General features: G+C 37.8%; 1 protein-coding gene across 2 annotated transcripts in view; it reads left to right on the top strand.

Annotated features, from left to right (window-relative positions):
* Positions 1 to 14,818, top strand: part of COL4A3 (collagen type IV alpha 3 chain) — a 58,818-nt gene extending 44,000 nt beyond the window's left edge. For both annotated transcript variants that reach the window (XM_086844847.1, XM_086844846.1), the window contains exons 38-52: positions 547 to 673; positions 951 to 1,031; positions 1,653 to 1,751; positions 2,695 to 2,745; positions 3,706 to 3,891; positions 4,538 to 4,668; positions 5,088 to 5,160; positions 6,448 to 6,519; positions 6,638 to 6,757; positions 7,536 to 7,634; positions 8,242 to 8,454; positions 9,102 to 9,279; positions 10,295 to 10,409; positions 11,720 to 11,892; positions 12,141 to 14,818. In XM_086844847.1, the coding sequence (XP_086700973.1) occupies positions 547 to 673; positions 951 to 1,031; positions 1,653 to 1,751; positions 2,695 to 2,745; positions 3,706 to 3,891; positions 4,538 to 4,668; positions 5,088 to 5,160; positions 6,448 to 6,519; positions 6,638 to 6,757; positions 7,536 to 7,634; positions 8,242 to 8,454; positions 9,102 to 9,279; positions 10,295 to 10,409; positions 11,720 to 11,892; positions 12,141 to 12,225 (1,803 nt within the window). In that variant the 3' untranslated portion in view covers positions 12,226 to 14,818. The remainder of the gene's footprint in view (positions 1 to 546; positions 674 to 950; positions 1,032 to 1,652; positions 1,752 to 2,694; positions 2,746 to 3,705; positions 3,892 to 4,537; positions 4,669 to 5,087; positions 5,161 to 6,447; positions 6,520 to 6,637; positions 6,758 to 7,535; positions 7,635 to 8,241; positions 8,455 to 9,101; positions 9,280 to 10,294; positions 10,410 to 11,719; positions 11,893 to 12,140) is intronic.
* Positions 14,819 to 15,859: the final 1,041 nt, after the last annotated feature.

A 15,859-nucleotide genomic window follows, 5' to 3' on the forward strand; every position in this document is an offset into this window, starting at 1 on the left:
TTAAGTTAGATCAACTGGATAGTTTAACTTCACATGTTCTGGTTGTTGAATAACTGGAAGTATTTTTGCCTATGAGATTATCTGGAATGCATGGCTGAGGCTGTAAATTCCTCTATAAATCCTGTAATCTGTCTAAATGATATGTTTATTTTCAGTATCGGCTGGGTAGTCCCAGTGAGATTACTGTCAAAAAAGTCAGTAGGAATTCAAGGAAAAAAATACGCATTTCAGTATTTTGTATAGCTGCATATTACCTAAGGAATGGATGTTTGGATCAAAAGAGCTGGTAGAATAAAATTGAAGGGAAAACCAGGCCAGGGAAAATATTTAGCAACAACTTGATTTGTAAAGATTAAAAATAGATCTTAGCTATATCTAAAAGATCAGTGCTATTATGAGAAGACCTCGTATTTAATTTGCTTTGGTTTTTGTCTGGATTTGTCAAAATCCTAATGAAACATGATTACAGGTACTTAACCTTTAAAGTTGCACATGATTTTTCTATTCTTCACTGTGATTCTTTACCTGCATGCAACTGTTTCTCAGGGAGATCCAGGTCCCCCAGGAGCTTTTGGCAGCAAAGGAGAAAAGGGCTCCAAGGGTCATCCAGGACCTACAGGAGTACCAGGACCACATGGGATTAGAGGGGAAACTGGAGGTGCAGGAATCCCAGGTATGGGGTACTTTTGGAGGGATGGTGAGCTGGCAACATGCTTGTAGAAGAAGATAATTTCTCCAAATGCACAGGGTGCCTGGGGGTGGCTCAATGATTTATATTGACTGCTGTAAACCTCAACAGCTCCTTTGTGGTCAGGGCAGCTAGGCCTGCTTGTGTTCACCTGGAGAACTTTTGCAGGTGGCAGAAGCAGAAACAATAGCAAAACTCTTAAACCGAGTCTGGATATAGGGGTGATGCCTTTTCCCTTCTGCCACACTCTTTTGTCTTACAGGAAAACATGGATTCCCTGGAGATACTGGTGTTAAAGGATGCCAGGGCCGCCCAGGGCAGCAGGGAGTCCCAGGCCCTCCTGGTATGGTATTTAGCATCTTTCCTAAATCACTGCCCTGGGTTTGGGATTTCAGTTCAGTTTGAGGCTTTGTTTACTTCCTTTTAACAGATACTTTTCAATGTTACCAGTTCAGCTGATGCAAAAAGTTTTAATTTTGTTTCATTACCAGAAAGCTTTTTGCTGTTTTTCATGTAAGTACATATCCAAGGGTCTCAAGATATGATATCCACAGAATTATAAAAAAGACTTAAGTTCTTAAGGTTCTACCTCCGAAAAGAGAATAATAAACTAAGGTATAGGTAGATGAAGAGAAGAAAATTAACTGGAGTAGGAAGAGACAGAGTTGTAGTTGTGTTTAAAGCAACAGAACTAAAACAGAATTAAAAATATACCTCAGGGGCAGTGTGTATAAGCAGCAACAGAGAGGCATGCATTGCAGGCTTTATTATGTCTCTGAAAATAGTGGGGGGTGTTAAATCTACTGAAGTCCAGTGAGCTCAATAGAAGCTATATGCTGTTCTATACCAACACAGCTATCTTTGAAGTAGCCGAGCTAATTAAATTTTAATAAAGGGGTGTAAAGTCTTCTCACTGTAAAATTACAGAAGTAAAACTTATATTGTGGTCCACTGTAATTCATAGGTGCTGTTGGAGTCCCTGGAAAACATGGACTTGTTGGTGAAAGGGGTACTCAAGGTCAGGATGGTATGCCTGGTCCCCCAGGAGTAAAGGGAGAACCAGGTAACACCAGTGAAATATTTTTGATCTACTTCACAATTGTTTTTTTCTGTAATTATAGTGACAAGGATTATTTGGAAAGGATTACTAAGGAGCTTCTGTGGAGCCAAAGCTAAGTTTTTAAGTAGAAGATTATATGTGTTTTTCTATGTAATTTTTGTACATGCTGTCAACAACCCAAGAGCATTATAAATGCTCTGTTCTACATGTGATTTGTTGTAATGTCACCTAAAAACATTCACGTCTGCAAGAGTCAAAGTACTGCTGTTACAGTTGTTCTAGTTTTAATTTTAAAGCAATTAAAAGAACCAAAATCCCTTCCAAGGAGTCTTCTGTCTTACGTGGATATAAAATAAAAGGAACCAGTGTTTCCCTGAATTAATAGTGGAAGTTTCCATGACCTAGAACTTGGGTTGTGAAAGCTTTCATTTAAATGTCGCTCCTCATGTTATCAATGTTCAGATTGAGTCAGGCCTACACTGAATTCTAACAGAATTTTACACTGAAAATACTTCTTTGCATGTTGGTATCAAGAAGATACTGAGAAGACAATCATAGTATTTAAAAAGCTTTTTCATATTAACTTTGAAGTAATCACTGTTAACATATTTTCTTGTGTAAGTATTTACATTTATTTTTCTTAATAACTCAATTAAATGCAGATTTTTTTCTGATTTTTCTCTGAAAAAAGAAGAAGCTTATTTTTGTGGAATGTACCTCAAATATGATTGACCAATGAGAGTTTCTCCTTTAAATAAAAACTTAAAAAGTTAATTTGTGTTTTTTGTATAGAAGAAATAGAAATAATACATTTTATTTTACATAGAACTGAACTCTATCTTTTGATTCAGTGATTTCTGAAAAAATGTAGGAAATATTAGAAAACTGTCATGTTTTCTAAAAATTATTTTGGTCTTTGAGTGTAATGTGACCTAATATTTTCCAGGACTACCAGGGAGAGGGGTCCCTGGTCTTCAAGGTATTCCTGGACGTAGAGGTGAGTGGTCTTTTCAAAAAGCAACAGCTTAAATTTTAAATACCAGAACCATCAAGTCCCCTTCTGTTTTCATATGTTTGAAATGGCCCTAAGAGTGTCAGAGGAAATCAAGAGTGATTCTGTACTGTCAAGTACAAGAAATAAAGAGTGATTGGTCCTATATATTAAATGTCAAGAGTTTTTGCTTATAAAGCTTAGATTATTTTAAGAGGGAAATAAAGAAGCTGAACTTCTGTGGTCTTGGGAAGGTGACATACACATCCTAGAGTTTTTGAAATTTTATTGCAATACATAATTTGATTAACAGAGTATGCTTTTACGAAAACAAGATCTTTTTGGATAATAAGCATACTTTAAGAAAGCTGCAGTGGTTGCATTTTAATTTTGTTCATCTTCCCCTTTATATTGATAAACAGAAGTGACTCTTCCATTTTTTAGGTTTTACACTGTATTTCTAGTGCTGGTATTGATTTGCTTTACTTTAAAAAAGTAAAATTAAAGCTCTCTAAGATCAACTTCAGAACAACATCCTTTTGGAATAGTCTCTCATTTTGTTGCTTTCATATTGATGCTTCCACCTGGGATTTAGTTTAAAAGGTTTTGTTAGTTCAGATGAACAAAGAAGCACTTCTTCTACTTATTCATCAATAAATATTCCCTTCTCTGGTCTGTCTATTCTCTCAAGTTTATTCCTTGGGATGAGCAATCTCTGCAGTAGAGTCAGGGTTTTTTTTAATTTGTAGGGGGTTTCGTAATTTAAAAAAGTAATGTGTACTTTGCTATGAGTCCTGTATTCTCAACTATTTTGCTTTAGGGCAGCAAGGTGGCTTTGGGAACTTCTCTGTACTAAAAACAAGAGCTGAATTCCACCTTTGCCATATAGGAAATGCATATTTGGAGTTGTCGCATCACCTCACTGTCTTGACAGCCTTCCCCACATGTAATACTTACTCTTCGCAGGAATCAAAGGGGACATGGGACTGCCTGGTTTTCCTGGGCCTCCAGGTGTGAAAGGTCATCAAGGAGATCGAGGACCCATTGGACCTCCTGGCTTAGTGGGGTTACCTGGATTTCAGGGCGCCACAGGCATGGCAATTACTGGTCAGAAAGGGAACAGAGGTATTCCTGGTGCACGTGGAAGACCAGGTGTGTTGTTGGAACTCCTTATTTGTCTGAAAGGATATACCAATAATTGAAAGAAGTCAGCCTGGCCAGAATTCAAGGTTGAAAGAGGTATTCCCCCAAGAGAGTTTCATAATTAAACAGGTCCCTTTAGCAATTAATGCAGTATTACCATTGCAAACAAAATGATCTGTGCAGCGGTATTTAAATTAAAATATCTCTAAGCTTTTGATTCCACCTGATTACATTATCTTGCTTTCCTCCCATGTGGTCTGTAGGGTAGCTGAGATCCAACTTTAACAAAGTGAGATAGCATGAGTGGCACTTAGGGACATGTTTTAGTGAGGACATGGCAGTGTTAGATTTACAGTTTGACTCGATGATCTTAAAGGTCTTTTCCAAGGTAAATGATTCTGTGATTCCAAACTTAACTACAGCTGGAGAATATAAAAAAACCTGTTGTGTTAAAGAGTACTGTTAAGTTCTGATCTTGAATTAAAGGTTAAATTATCAGGCTAAGGAAAAAATTGTTGATATTTTTTTTAAAAAAGTGTTTATATATCCTTGGAAATCATAGAGGTGATAACATTGAATGTTGTACTGTGTTGTGTGTAATCTATGTGAAAAGCTACTGGCAGTAGTCTTCACTTATTCTGATGTTTCTGTATAGGTGCTCCTGGTTTTCCAGGCCTTCCTGGTCTTTCCACTTTCAGCGTGAAAGGAAGCAAAGGTGTCCAAGGGGCAGATGGAATACCAGGGCCAAGGGGCCCAGCTGGCGACATTGGCCCTCCTGGTCCCAAAGTTAGTGGAAGGAATATTGCTTCTCTTCTCATTGATAGTCTGCTCTTACCATGAAAAAACACTCCAAAATATCAAAACAAACAACCAACCCAAACAAGCATCCCCTCACACATTTTCACAAAAACACTTTGTAATAGAGGAAATAAAAAAATGAATAGAAGCAGGTTTTATGGACTTAACTGGATCAATAAGAATTGGATTTTTTCATTCCTGGTATGTAATTTCCTTGGCTGTTCTGTATTACACCATAATATGAACAATAATATGACTATTTCTAACATGCTTAAAAGTGGAGAAGGTAGTCCTAGTTGCAGCATAGTCTGTGAGCATAGTGCTTTGAATATTCTGAGTAAAATAAAATCTATTTCATTGTGTGAAGATACTGCTCCTGATTATTACTGATTTTCTCTGTTTTGCAGGGAATAGAAGGTCAATCAGGCTATCCTGGTGCTAGAGGGCACCCTGGATTTCTTGGATTCCCAGGTGTAAAAGGTATTCATATATTTATTATGTACACTCCTGTGTGCCAAACACAATCATTTACATGTTGAGTTATGACAGTATTTGTGTATGAGAGAATCTAGAAACATGAGGTTTTACCATGAAAATCGGGATGTAAATCAGGTCAAAATGAAAGTATTCACTAAGAGAGTTTTCACTGAGGTACATGCTCTGGGTGTGTCCAAACTGATATTCAGGTGAGGAAGGTCTGACACATAAACCACCTCCATTTCAGGCAAATTCAAAACAAGTTTGTCCTTAGTGAGTGATGAGCTGTAATGATTTTGGCATTGAGTCTGCCAATTGGAAATTGGCACCACCACTGCTAGAAAATGTGACTTTTCAACAACCTCTTAGCTACAGAACTCAAGAGCATTTAATCATAATTATAGCATTGGGTCCTCTGTTCACTGTAAACATAATCCCAGTTATAATCTAATTTACAGTTTATCTGAAGATGAACTGTTAAATGTATTTGCTTTATTAATTTCATATTCTTGAGGGTAAGTTGACTCAGTAGCTGGTTAAAAATCCTTATAATTTAGACATTTTTCTAGTGATTTAAATATGATGTAGGCCTGCATTCCTCCAGTATTCTCATTTTCCAATTGCACGATTTACAGTCACACAGAATTGTCATTACCTGTTTAACCCACCTGTTAGTAATCCATACTAACTATTGTGCATTTTACATTTGTTCTCATTGGCAAATTGGCAACATACAGTAATCTTTCTTAAACAACAGGCTCTCATTTCACATGTGTCAGATTTCCCAATGTGGTATTTAAAATACTTCTTAGTTATTTTTTTTGTTTCAAGCAGAACTGTGGACCATAGTCTGAATGTAACCTCATATTGTGCACAGTGAAAAGAATCACCAAATTTCTCATCAAAAACTCTACAAATCTCTTAAAGCCTTCAGCAAAACTGACAGTAGGGTTAAAAGGAGCTGAGCTCTACTTGAAGGCTGCAAATCCAGTGACACAAACATGTAAGATAGAAAGGACTATATAGTCTTAAATTGAGAATTCAAATTAGGTTTAAGGACCAACCTTCATATAGACAGGCATGACAGTCTCATCTGATAAACTGAGTGCACTTGACCTATAAATGATACATTTGTAGCAGAGATGAAGAAACCCACTTTCCCATTTCAAATGAGTCTATAGGCTGTGTTACCCTTTGGGAACTTTGCATGGGTTGTGCAGGACTTTTCAACAAACCTCTGACTGTTGCTTTCACATTTTAAACCAGACATGTATCTTCAATCTCTCTTAGGAGAAAAGGGTAATCAAGGACCCCCAGGACCACATGGTGCAGAAGGGCCAAGGGGACCAAAGGGCCAGCATGGTAACCAACCCTTCTTCCAATACCAGCTTACTTAGGTTGATTTCTTTGGTTTGTTTCATAGTTTGTTTGCTTTCTCTTAATGTACAGAAATAGATGTTCATTATATTTTTGCTTCTAGGGCCACCTGGAGTCTCTGGAAAAATATTCTCCATCCCAGGAAGCAAGGGTCCTCCAGGACTGCCAGGAATCCCAGGAACACCAGGTGATCAAGGAATTCAAGGGTTTCCTGGAGTACAAGGTGATTTATGTTTTTACCTTTATGCACGTTTGTGTGTGTGCTGCTAAGTAGAACATTTTGGTTAGGTGGAAAAACTTCTGCATAGAAAATTAACATGTCTAAGAAAAACCTCACCATATTTAAAAATAGCTCTTTGTACCTTGTTAACACCCTAATATTTCTTAACTCTCCCATTCCATCTCCCCTCCACCCTTGCAGTGAGTGCATCCATCAACATAAGCCTAAGGAATATAGTGGATGAAAACATTCCCCATTTTCATACAACCAGAACCATTCTCAGGATGTTTGTCATTGGTGGGGAGGAAGGAATTACCACCTGTAATAGAAGTATTCTAGATGTGCTCCAGTGTGATTGTGTTTGTCCTAACCTGGGGGTGGGAAGGAGGCTTCTTCTCCACTGGCACCAGAAGTGAAGCCTGCCACAGCTGTGAGGAGTGGGGAAGGAAGGAGAAGGTAGGGTGATGTGGATATGCAGTGGGTATCTGGCTACCCTTTCCAGTATCACAGCTTTGCACCCAGGCAGGGAGCGCTTCAGGGGGGCAGGCTTGCTGAAGGCATTCTTCTGCAGTACATTCAATATTTCCTTGTAATCTTCCTGATCAGAAAGATGATGAAGTAGTATTATAGATAGTTTGAAAATTTACTAAGTTCATACTTTTATTCTAACACAGCTAGTTTCTATGGGGATTTTAACTTTATTTTTTACCAGTTACTAAATGCTAGAATAACAACTGCTGTATGCCTCTTTTTGTTGCCTTTTTTGTTGATTGCAATTTAGGACCTAAAGGAGTAAAAGGTCTACCAGGACGTTTTGGTCATCCAGGTCATCCAGGATTGCCTGGTCCAAAAGGAGACAGGGGATTTCCAGGACAAAGAGGTACAGGAAAGCAGAATCTCTGTTTCACTGGTACTACTGAATTTACAGATAAACTGTACTGCTGATTTCTGTAAATCCTTCCTCTTACATGCATTGAGATTCTGTAACAAAGAACATTCACAGTAGCTTTAGGGACACATGTAAGCACATTCTTAGCTTTTAGCAGATGCATGTTCACAATTGAAATAATAATTTACAGAAATATGCCTTGACTGTGTTTTTCTGTTATTAATCACTTCTGTTTAGTCACTTGACACTTGCACTTGTCACTAGTGCAAATCCCTAGGTACCAGGGTGCCTTTTTATTACATCAAAATAGAACCAAACATTTTCATTTAGGCATCACAAAATGTTTTTACTTTAAGCTTTTTTGGTAAAAATAGCCATGGTTCTTTAAAATACCTCACTGTTCCATGAAGCTATGCAGTGTAAAGCTGCCTGAGCTAGGTCTGAAGGAGTTCCTATATCTGCAACAAATACTACCAGTTTTTAAGTTGTTATTGGTGATTTTTTTGTTAGTTTTCAAGCAGTTTCCCTAATTTAAAATAAATTAAAAATAAAAAAATACAATATAATACTTGCAGATATATTTATTTCCCCTCCACAGGACCACCTGGATTGATTGGCTTTCCAGGTCTGCAGGGGTTACCTGGATCACCAGGTACTATCATTGCTGGTCCAACAAGAAAAGGATTTATCTTTACCCGGCATAGTCAGACAACAAAGATTCCTTTGTGCCCACACGGGACATCCCAAATCTATGTTGGCTATTCGCTGCTTTTTGTACAAGGAAATGAACGAGCACATGGACAAGATCTTGGTACTGTATTGGTAACATTTCAGATTGTTTTCTTAGAATCCAGTAATACTAAGTTGTCATGAAACCAAATTTATAGTAAGTGTCTGAGATAAACATTGGTTTCAACCATTTGTCTCCAGAGCGGCCTGGAGTCAATTCAGCAATCATGGTTTAAAAGACAACTTTCTTTCCTGCACTCCTGTATTTCTTCGTTGAGCTTTTTGAGGGGAAATTCAGTTACTTATGGGTAGATGTCTGGTATAAACCTTCACAAGATTTGCACAGGGTTGACAGTAACATCACAGGATGTGAAGGAGAATCTTGTCGGTTTTGGAGCCTAAGTGGCATGCTTAGGGTGTGAACAATGTCACCAAAAACTTTAGTTTAAGCAGCTGAATCCCTGGCACTGTGTCAAGGACTAATACCATTCAAGAAGATTGTTTTATTTTAACAGATTTAGTTTCTAGTCCTTGTTTATCATATAGATATTTATGTATAAACCAGAAGCATTTTGCTTTCAGATAATTTTACTGTACAGACACGTCTGATAGTCACCAATTGTTTTAATTTTCCCTATAGTAGATTGGATGCCATCATGTGTCTCTTCTGGTCACTGCACTAAATTTAATCTCCTATCTGTTGCAAACCTCTCCTCTTTTGTCTCCCAGGAACAGCTGGTAGCTGCTTGCAGAGGTTCAGCACCATGCCATTCTTGTTCTGTAGCCCCAATGATGTTTGTAGCTTTGCTTCTCGTAATGACTACTCCTACTGGCTGTCCACTGCAGTGGTGATGCCACCAGACATGGCACCCATTTCTGGCAGGGCACTAGAGCCCCAGATAAGCAGGTAAGAGGATAAGAATTTTAGGTCTTCTACCCTGGAGCAACAAAGGCATCATAAATTGTTTTAAGTGGCAAATCTTAGGCAAGACCTGCCTGTCTCAGCCAGTACAAACACTGACTTCAATAGTCTGGTTTTTGATTACTCACTTAAGCATGTCAAATATTCAGTGATAATCTCAAGAAAAGTTAGAATAAAGCTAGGGTCCCACCACAGGGCCTACTGCTGCAGAGCCAGCATAACAAAATGGTACACTGTCCTACTGATTGCAGGGATTGTTTTCTTAAGACCCTATCATTATGGATATTAGAGACAGACTAAAATTAAATAAATAATTAAATAATAGCTTTGTTATTAAGAATCATAGCACAAATCAAATTCTACTTTCAATTCTGGATGATATATTTACTGTAATTGGTGAAGAACATTGTAAACTGAGCTGAAGGTTCTCAGCTATGAAACACCCTTCTGCAAGTGTGACCCTTTCTAGTTGCTTAGAGTAGCTGAGAAGGATGAAGAGCAATTTAAGAGAAAAGTTCTAATAGCAGAACCTAGAGCAGCAAAATCCAAGGTGGGAAGGCAGGCTTTGCACTCTTCTGTCCTGCCCTACCCAGTTATTGCAGTCCAGTAGCTCACCTTCAGTTTCCTCGCTTAGGAAATAAAGATTACTTTTTCTAATCTTAGCAAATAAAGGTACAGAAGAACTAAACCAGAACAATATAAAGTAGTTGAGCACATGAAAAAGGAAAAATTAAGGAACTCAAATGTTCTGGAATTACTTTCCATCTTAGAACAATTTTAACGTGGTGTTATCTTGCAATTGCTTTGCAATCTCTACTAGTACGGTATATGGGTTACTTTCAATTCACTTAGCCCTCATTCAACACAGAAACCTGTGTGAGTAGTAGCATTTACAGCAAGGTATGCTATGCCATGAGGTGGGTACTATCCTAGAAGGCAGAAGTTCTGCTTTCATGTTTTCTCTCATGTCTGCACCGAATGTATGTGCTTTCCTTCACAGGTGTGTTGTCTGTGAAGGAGCTGCAATGGTAATAGCGGTTCACAGCCAAACAACTGTAGTTCCTGCATGTCCAGATGGCTGGATGTCTCTGTGGAAGGGTTTTTCTTTTGCTATGGTAAGGATATAACAACTTGAATTATTCCTTTTAAGTTCTCTCATTTTCATTGGTGTTTTCAGCTGTTAATAGCTCATATGTTTCTTAATAACTGTTAATTTTTATTTTTGTTTTGCCTCTGCCAAGAAGTAGAAATTAATTCTATTAATTCTTATTCAATTCCAGAAGTATAGAAACAGCTATTCTGATCTGTTCACAAAAAATAGGTGGCAGGAGGAAAAGTGGAAAAGATGAGAGAAGTACTAAAGGACTTTAGTCTGACAAAAATAACTGCATGCATTTACTTTTATATGTTATGCTAAGATCTAAGAAATAGGTTTGTGGAATGGAATGCTTAAACTGGTCCTGAACACAAAAATGTAGAATAAGTGACCAACCTCCATGCCAGGAAGTTCTTTTAAAAATCAGGTTTGGGGGTGAACTCTACAGAAAGCTAAATCAAAATAAATTCAGAACACTATCTACAAAAGGCTGCCTCAGCAATTTTGATGCCATAATTAGATATGAGTGAAGAAAGTTCATAATGTAGCTGCAAATTGATAACTGCTTACAGGACTAACAGTGTATTTATAATAGGGCATGTAGCATTTCATCTTTGTTACCCATGTTTGAGGGATGTCATAGGGATGCCAGCAAATGAATGTAGAAGAATTTTAAACCCCTTTTTTTTGCATAAAGTGAAGTCCTTTTAGGCCTAGAGGGAAATTTTTGTTTCTTCTGCAATTTGGACCCAAGTAGTAAGAATAATAAACTTGAGGGAAAAAATGAGAGAATTTTTTAGCATTTGGTTAAAACAATTTGTTTCCAACATCAGCAAAGCTACCAAATACCAAAAGCTATTTTAAGCAAGTTTAAACTGTTGTAAGTTATTTTAGAGCTACTTCTACAAGCATTTACCAATATCAAAGAAGGAAAATGCCTATTCTGCTTTTTGTGTTTGGAGAAGTGATCAATGCAACAAAAAATATGAAAACACACCCCCACCAATTTGGTTTATTTATAATGTAGTTACTGTTGTACTCAACTAGACAGAAGCCAGCTTTCTAGTCTTCGTACTGTTTAGTTTCATGCATTTCATCAACCTGAAAAAGCCCTCTGCAGAGACTTAAGAAATGCCATAACTACTTGACTTTTCAGAAGGCTTCTGTGCTTCATTTTAAGTTTTATCAAATGAATCTGTGTTCATTTTATTTTGTCCAAGATCTACCACAGAACATATGGTACGTTTTAAAGAGAGCACTGGGGTGTTTTGCTGCAGTTTACTAAAAGCTGATGGACAAGTTCTCATCAAAATGTTTTGGTGCTTACAGTACACAAGTGCCGGCTCAGAAGCTTCTGGCCAAGCATTGGCATCTCCTGGATCTTGTCTGGAAGAATTTCGGGCCGTCCCATTCATAGAGTGCCATGGCAGGGGGACGTGCAACTACTATACAAATTCCTACAGTTTCTGGTTGGCATCATTAAATCCAAGAAGAATGTTCAGGTAAACTGTACTTCCCTGCATCCCAGTGCCCAAGGAGACAATAAATGTCTGCAAAACCTGTGGGGGCTTCCTTTGTAATTCCCTTCAGGTTAGGCACCCCTCTTGGTTAGGCGTGGGGTCATTCTGTAGCACACAGATGTTTGAGCCAAGAATTTCAATGTTGTTGTCAGTAATTCCATAACCAAAGTCTCATTGTCTCTCCCTGTTTCTTAAAGAAAAAATTTGAATGTTTGGGTTTTTTCTTCTAGGAGACCTGTGCCACAGACTTTGAAAGCAGGACAACTAGAAAATATCATCAGTCGTTGTCAGGTCTGCATGAAGAGACCAATCTAAACAGTGGCCACTCTTCACAGAACATGAAACTCTGATTTATTACAAATTGCCTAACTCTGAAGAGCTATAATTTATTAAAGTCCAGCTGCATCTGGAAAGAACATTATAAACTGCCAGTGCAGCACTGTGGTGAGGTAGGGCAACAGTTTGACTTTTGTCTTTGGCAAATGACAAAGCACTTTGTTGGAGGAAGCTTATAATGGCATCTGCAGGGGCATCTGCTGAACCTTGTCATTTCTGAGCTGCATCTTCACCATAAAACTAAGGCATCACCAGATCTTTAATGAAAGATGTTAATGCTGCCTTGTGTCATGTGCTTTTCAAATGGCAAAACAAACTAAATGCTCCTGTCTCAGCTTACATATGTTCAGTGTTCCAAGTGGATATCATTTAAGGTGACAGTCTGGCACTTATGAGATAGGGTTCAATAGGAAATATTTTCAGTGCACTTTTAACTATATAACCATTCATTAAGAGTTGTTTGGTTTGGTTTTCTTGTCTAATAAACAAATATCTCCCCATGTACCTCACCCTTCCTCTGGTTGGCAGCCAGGAATACAAAGCTTTTTGTATCACTGTGATGATAATGGTGCTTGAATGGCCAGAGAGGGAGCAACAGCAGGCACTGGGCAGGCAGGACAGTGGTGACAGGCACTGGCTGTGTGCTCCAGAGTGACTGTGGCTAAGGGCTGACTAAGTGAAAGTGTTGGAAAGCTTTTGTTAGATTCCATGGCTTTTGACACTGATCATGTGGTCTTTGAGTTCTTCAAAGTTGGCAGTGTTGGGTCTCTGTTATGATCACATGCTTTCATCTCTCCTGAAGAAAAATCTATTTACCATAAAATTTGGGATTTTGTTAGAATTAACAATTACTGTATGGCTTAAGGGCTCACATGGCATTATCAGGTTATCACACACCCATCAGGATGTGATTCTTAACAAAATCAATATTTCCATTTTACAGTATTTAATATTTAAATATTTATCACAAATGGTATTCTGTATTTAAATATTTAGCATGCATATCTGCAAATGAAACCATTTATTCCATCCAGATAAATGTATGCATCCAGAATTTTTAAAAAGACTGATATTTAAATTGTTCCATCTAAGCACTGACTTATATACAAGAGAATCCAGCTGTAAATGAACATAAATACTTGAAGAGCACTTTCATTTGCTCATATAAATTATATAAAATTGTAGCTCTGAGTTTTTTTAATATTTATAACATTGCACTTGCAAGGCTATTTAAAATTGTAATGTTGACATTTAAAATGTTAATATTTTTTAATACTTGCACAATTTATCAGAATTTCAGTATTTAGCGTTACAGAAGAAGCCTAATTCATCTGAATAGTTCTGTAAATGCACCATTTTAAATGTAGGGTCTAGCAATTCAGTGAAATAATCAGGATTTCTCATTTAGATGTTTTTTTTAAGCCAGTGAAATTTTATATTGTTTCTGTTAAAATACTTGCATTGTGTTTGTGAGACTGTTTGAATTTTCAGTGTTAACCTAACTAAGGAAAGGTTTTGTTGGTGTTCCATGCTAGTTTCTTACGATGGAGCTGATGTGAAGGTACCATTTACATTAATTGAATGGACATTTTAAAATTACTGTTTGCTTGAACAATCACAGTAATTCTGTTTGCAAGGCATAATTGTGAATTTACAGGGTTTTATGAAGAATCTCTTTGCAGATGCACTACTGATAAGAAGGTATTAATGTCAAGTTAATATTTAGTCTTTAATTTGAGTCAAGTCTGGGGTTGAGGTTATCTTCCTTAAAACAATCATGTACTAGAGTTTTCCATAAACTCTGAAGTTTGCTTTAAACACTCAAAGATAAAGACCACACCTGTTGCTTGGTAGGTTGGGGTGCTAGTGGTTTCTTTTTTTCATTAAGGCTCATTGCAGTCATCCAAAGGCATTGTAATAACATAGAATTGATGACTGTGGAGACTCTCATGAAAAACTTGCTAGTAAAATGCAAATGTGAGTACCTGAGGCTGAAGTCTGCTGGAAGTGTGTCCAGTAGAGAATAATGTGTAAGGAGAAGGGATTGTGGCTTCAGAGTCCAAAGGTAAGTTACAGAGAATTTTGTCTCATAGTATAGCATACAACTGGAAGTTATGCCTTGTTCCCAGTTTTGGATTCCGCTGCTCACTTTTTGTGTGGCCTTCAACAAGTTACTAAAGAAGGATGTTGATAAATAGCTCTAGATTTTGAGTGCTCAAACTGAGTCTTTCAAAAGCACGAAATACAACTGCAGGGACACATGTTCATCAAGCCTGGCATAATATAAGCTAGAGACTGGAAATCAAAGAAAAACTTGGAAAAAGTTGATGTTAACTTCTCACTGCAGCTGCAGATCATTTTATTTCCCCACTGCTAATGGTTGTTGTGAGGATTAGTTAACTGATGTCTGTAAATGCTTTGGGAGCCTAAACTGGAAAATGCTGGTGAGGTGCAAGCTGTTAATATATTGTACTGAAAGAATGGACACATGAGAAATCGGAAATAATGAGCAAACAATGGGGGCTTGATTCTGCTAAATACAGACAAATAAAAATATTTTGACTAAATAAAAGATCCATTTCGATTTTGGCTTTTTTTTTCCCCCCTTTCCAATGCTAATGCTCTTGTCCACTGCCTGTGCATACAAAATAAAAAGAGCTATCTGTTTGAAACACAGGGGGTAGAGTGCCCTCAGAAAGACACTCACTCTCTCTGACCTGGACCACACTCCAAGTTTAGCACTTGAATGTAAATACCCAAGCTGGGTCTCTGCATGCCAGCTTTGTTCCTAGATATATTCCTGCATAGGATGCTGTGATGAATGGGGGTTTTCCTTCTTATCAGCTGCTTCAGGGCTGTTCTGGACTCAGTATGAGAATTTATATTGCTGATACTTTATATTACAGATATAGATAACATGCTGATGGTAAGGTTGTTGCTCAGCAGTGTTCACTCTTCAAGTCACAGACTTTTCAGTGTCCCATGGTCTACCAGTAAGGAGCTGCACAAAAAGCTGGGAGGAAGCATGGTTGGGACAGGTGCCCTGAACTAGCCAAAGGGCAATTTCACACCATAGAACGTCATGCCCAGTATATGGCCTGGGGAAAATATTTGGAAAGAGGAGGCTGATGGTGCATTGGGGACCAGTTTGGCATTGGTCAGCAAGGGCTGAGCAATTGTATTGTCATCACTTGTCTCACTTGAGTTTTATCTCCTTCTCTCCTTTTTATTACAATTAGTAGTAGTAGTAGTAGTAGCAGCATTATTATTACTACTTTGTTTCAATTATAAAACCATTCTTACCTGAACATGAGTTCTATTTCATTTTCTTGACTCTCCTCCCACCCCATGGTGAGGTGGGATGTGGTGAGTGAGTGAGTGGCTGTGTGGTGCTACAATCTAACTTTGTGCAGCAGAAAGAAAAAGGCACAACCTAAAACTATTATCAAGAGTTCAGCACAAAAATAAGGAAGACAAACCACCAGAACTGTATTGTATGCAACATGCTTGAAGATGGCCTTTTAAATCACTGATCTGAAAATCAAGGATCTCTGCAGCAAAATCTGCAAACTCAAAGAAAGTTACTTGTACAAGGACCTGTAGACAATGCAAA

The sequence above is a fragment of the Cyanistes caeruleus genome, chromosome 10 (genome assembly GCF_971803275.1).
Source record: "Cyanistes caeruleus chromosome 10, bCyaCae1.hap1.1, whole genome shotgun sequence".
NCBI lineage: Eukaryota > Metazoa > Chordata > Aves > Passeriformes > Paridae > Cyanistes > Cyanistes caeruleus.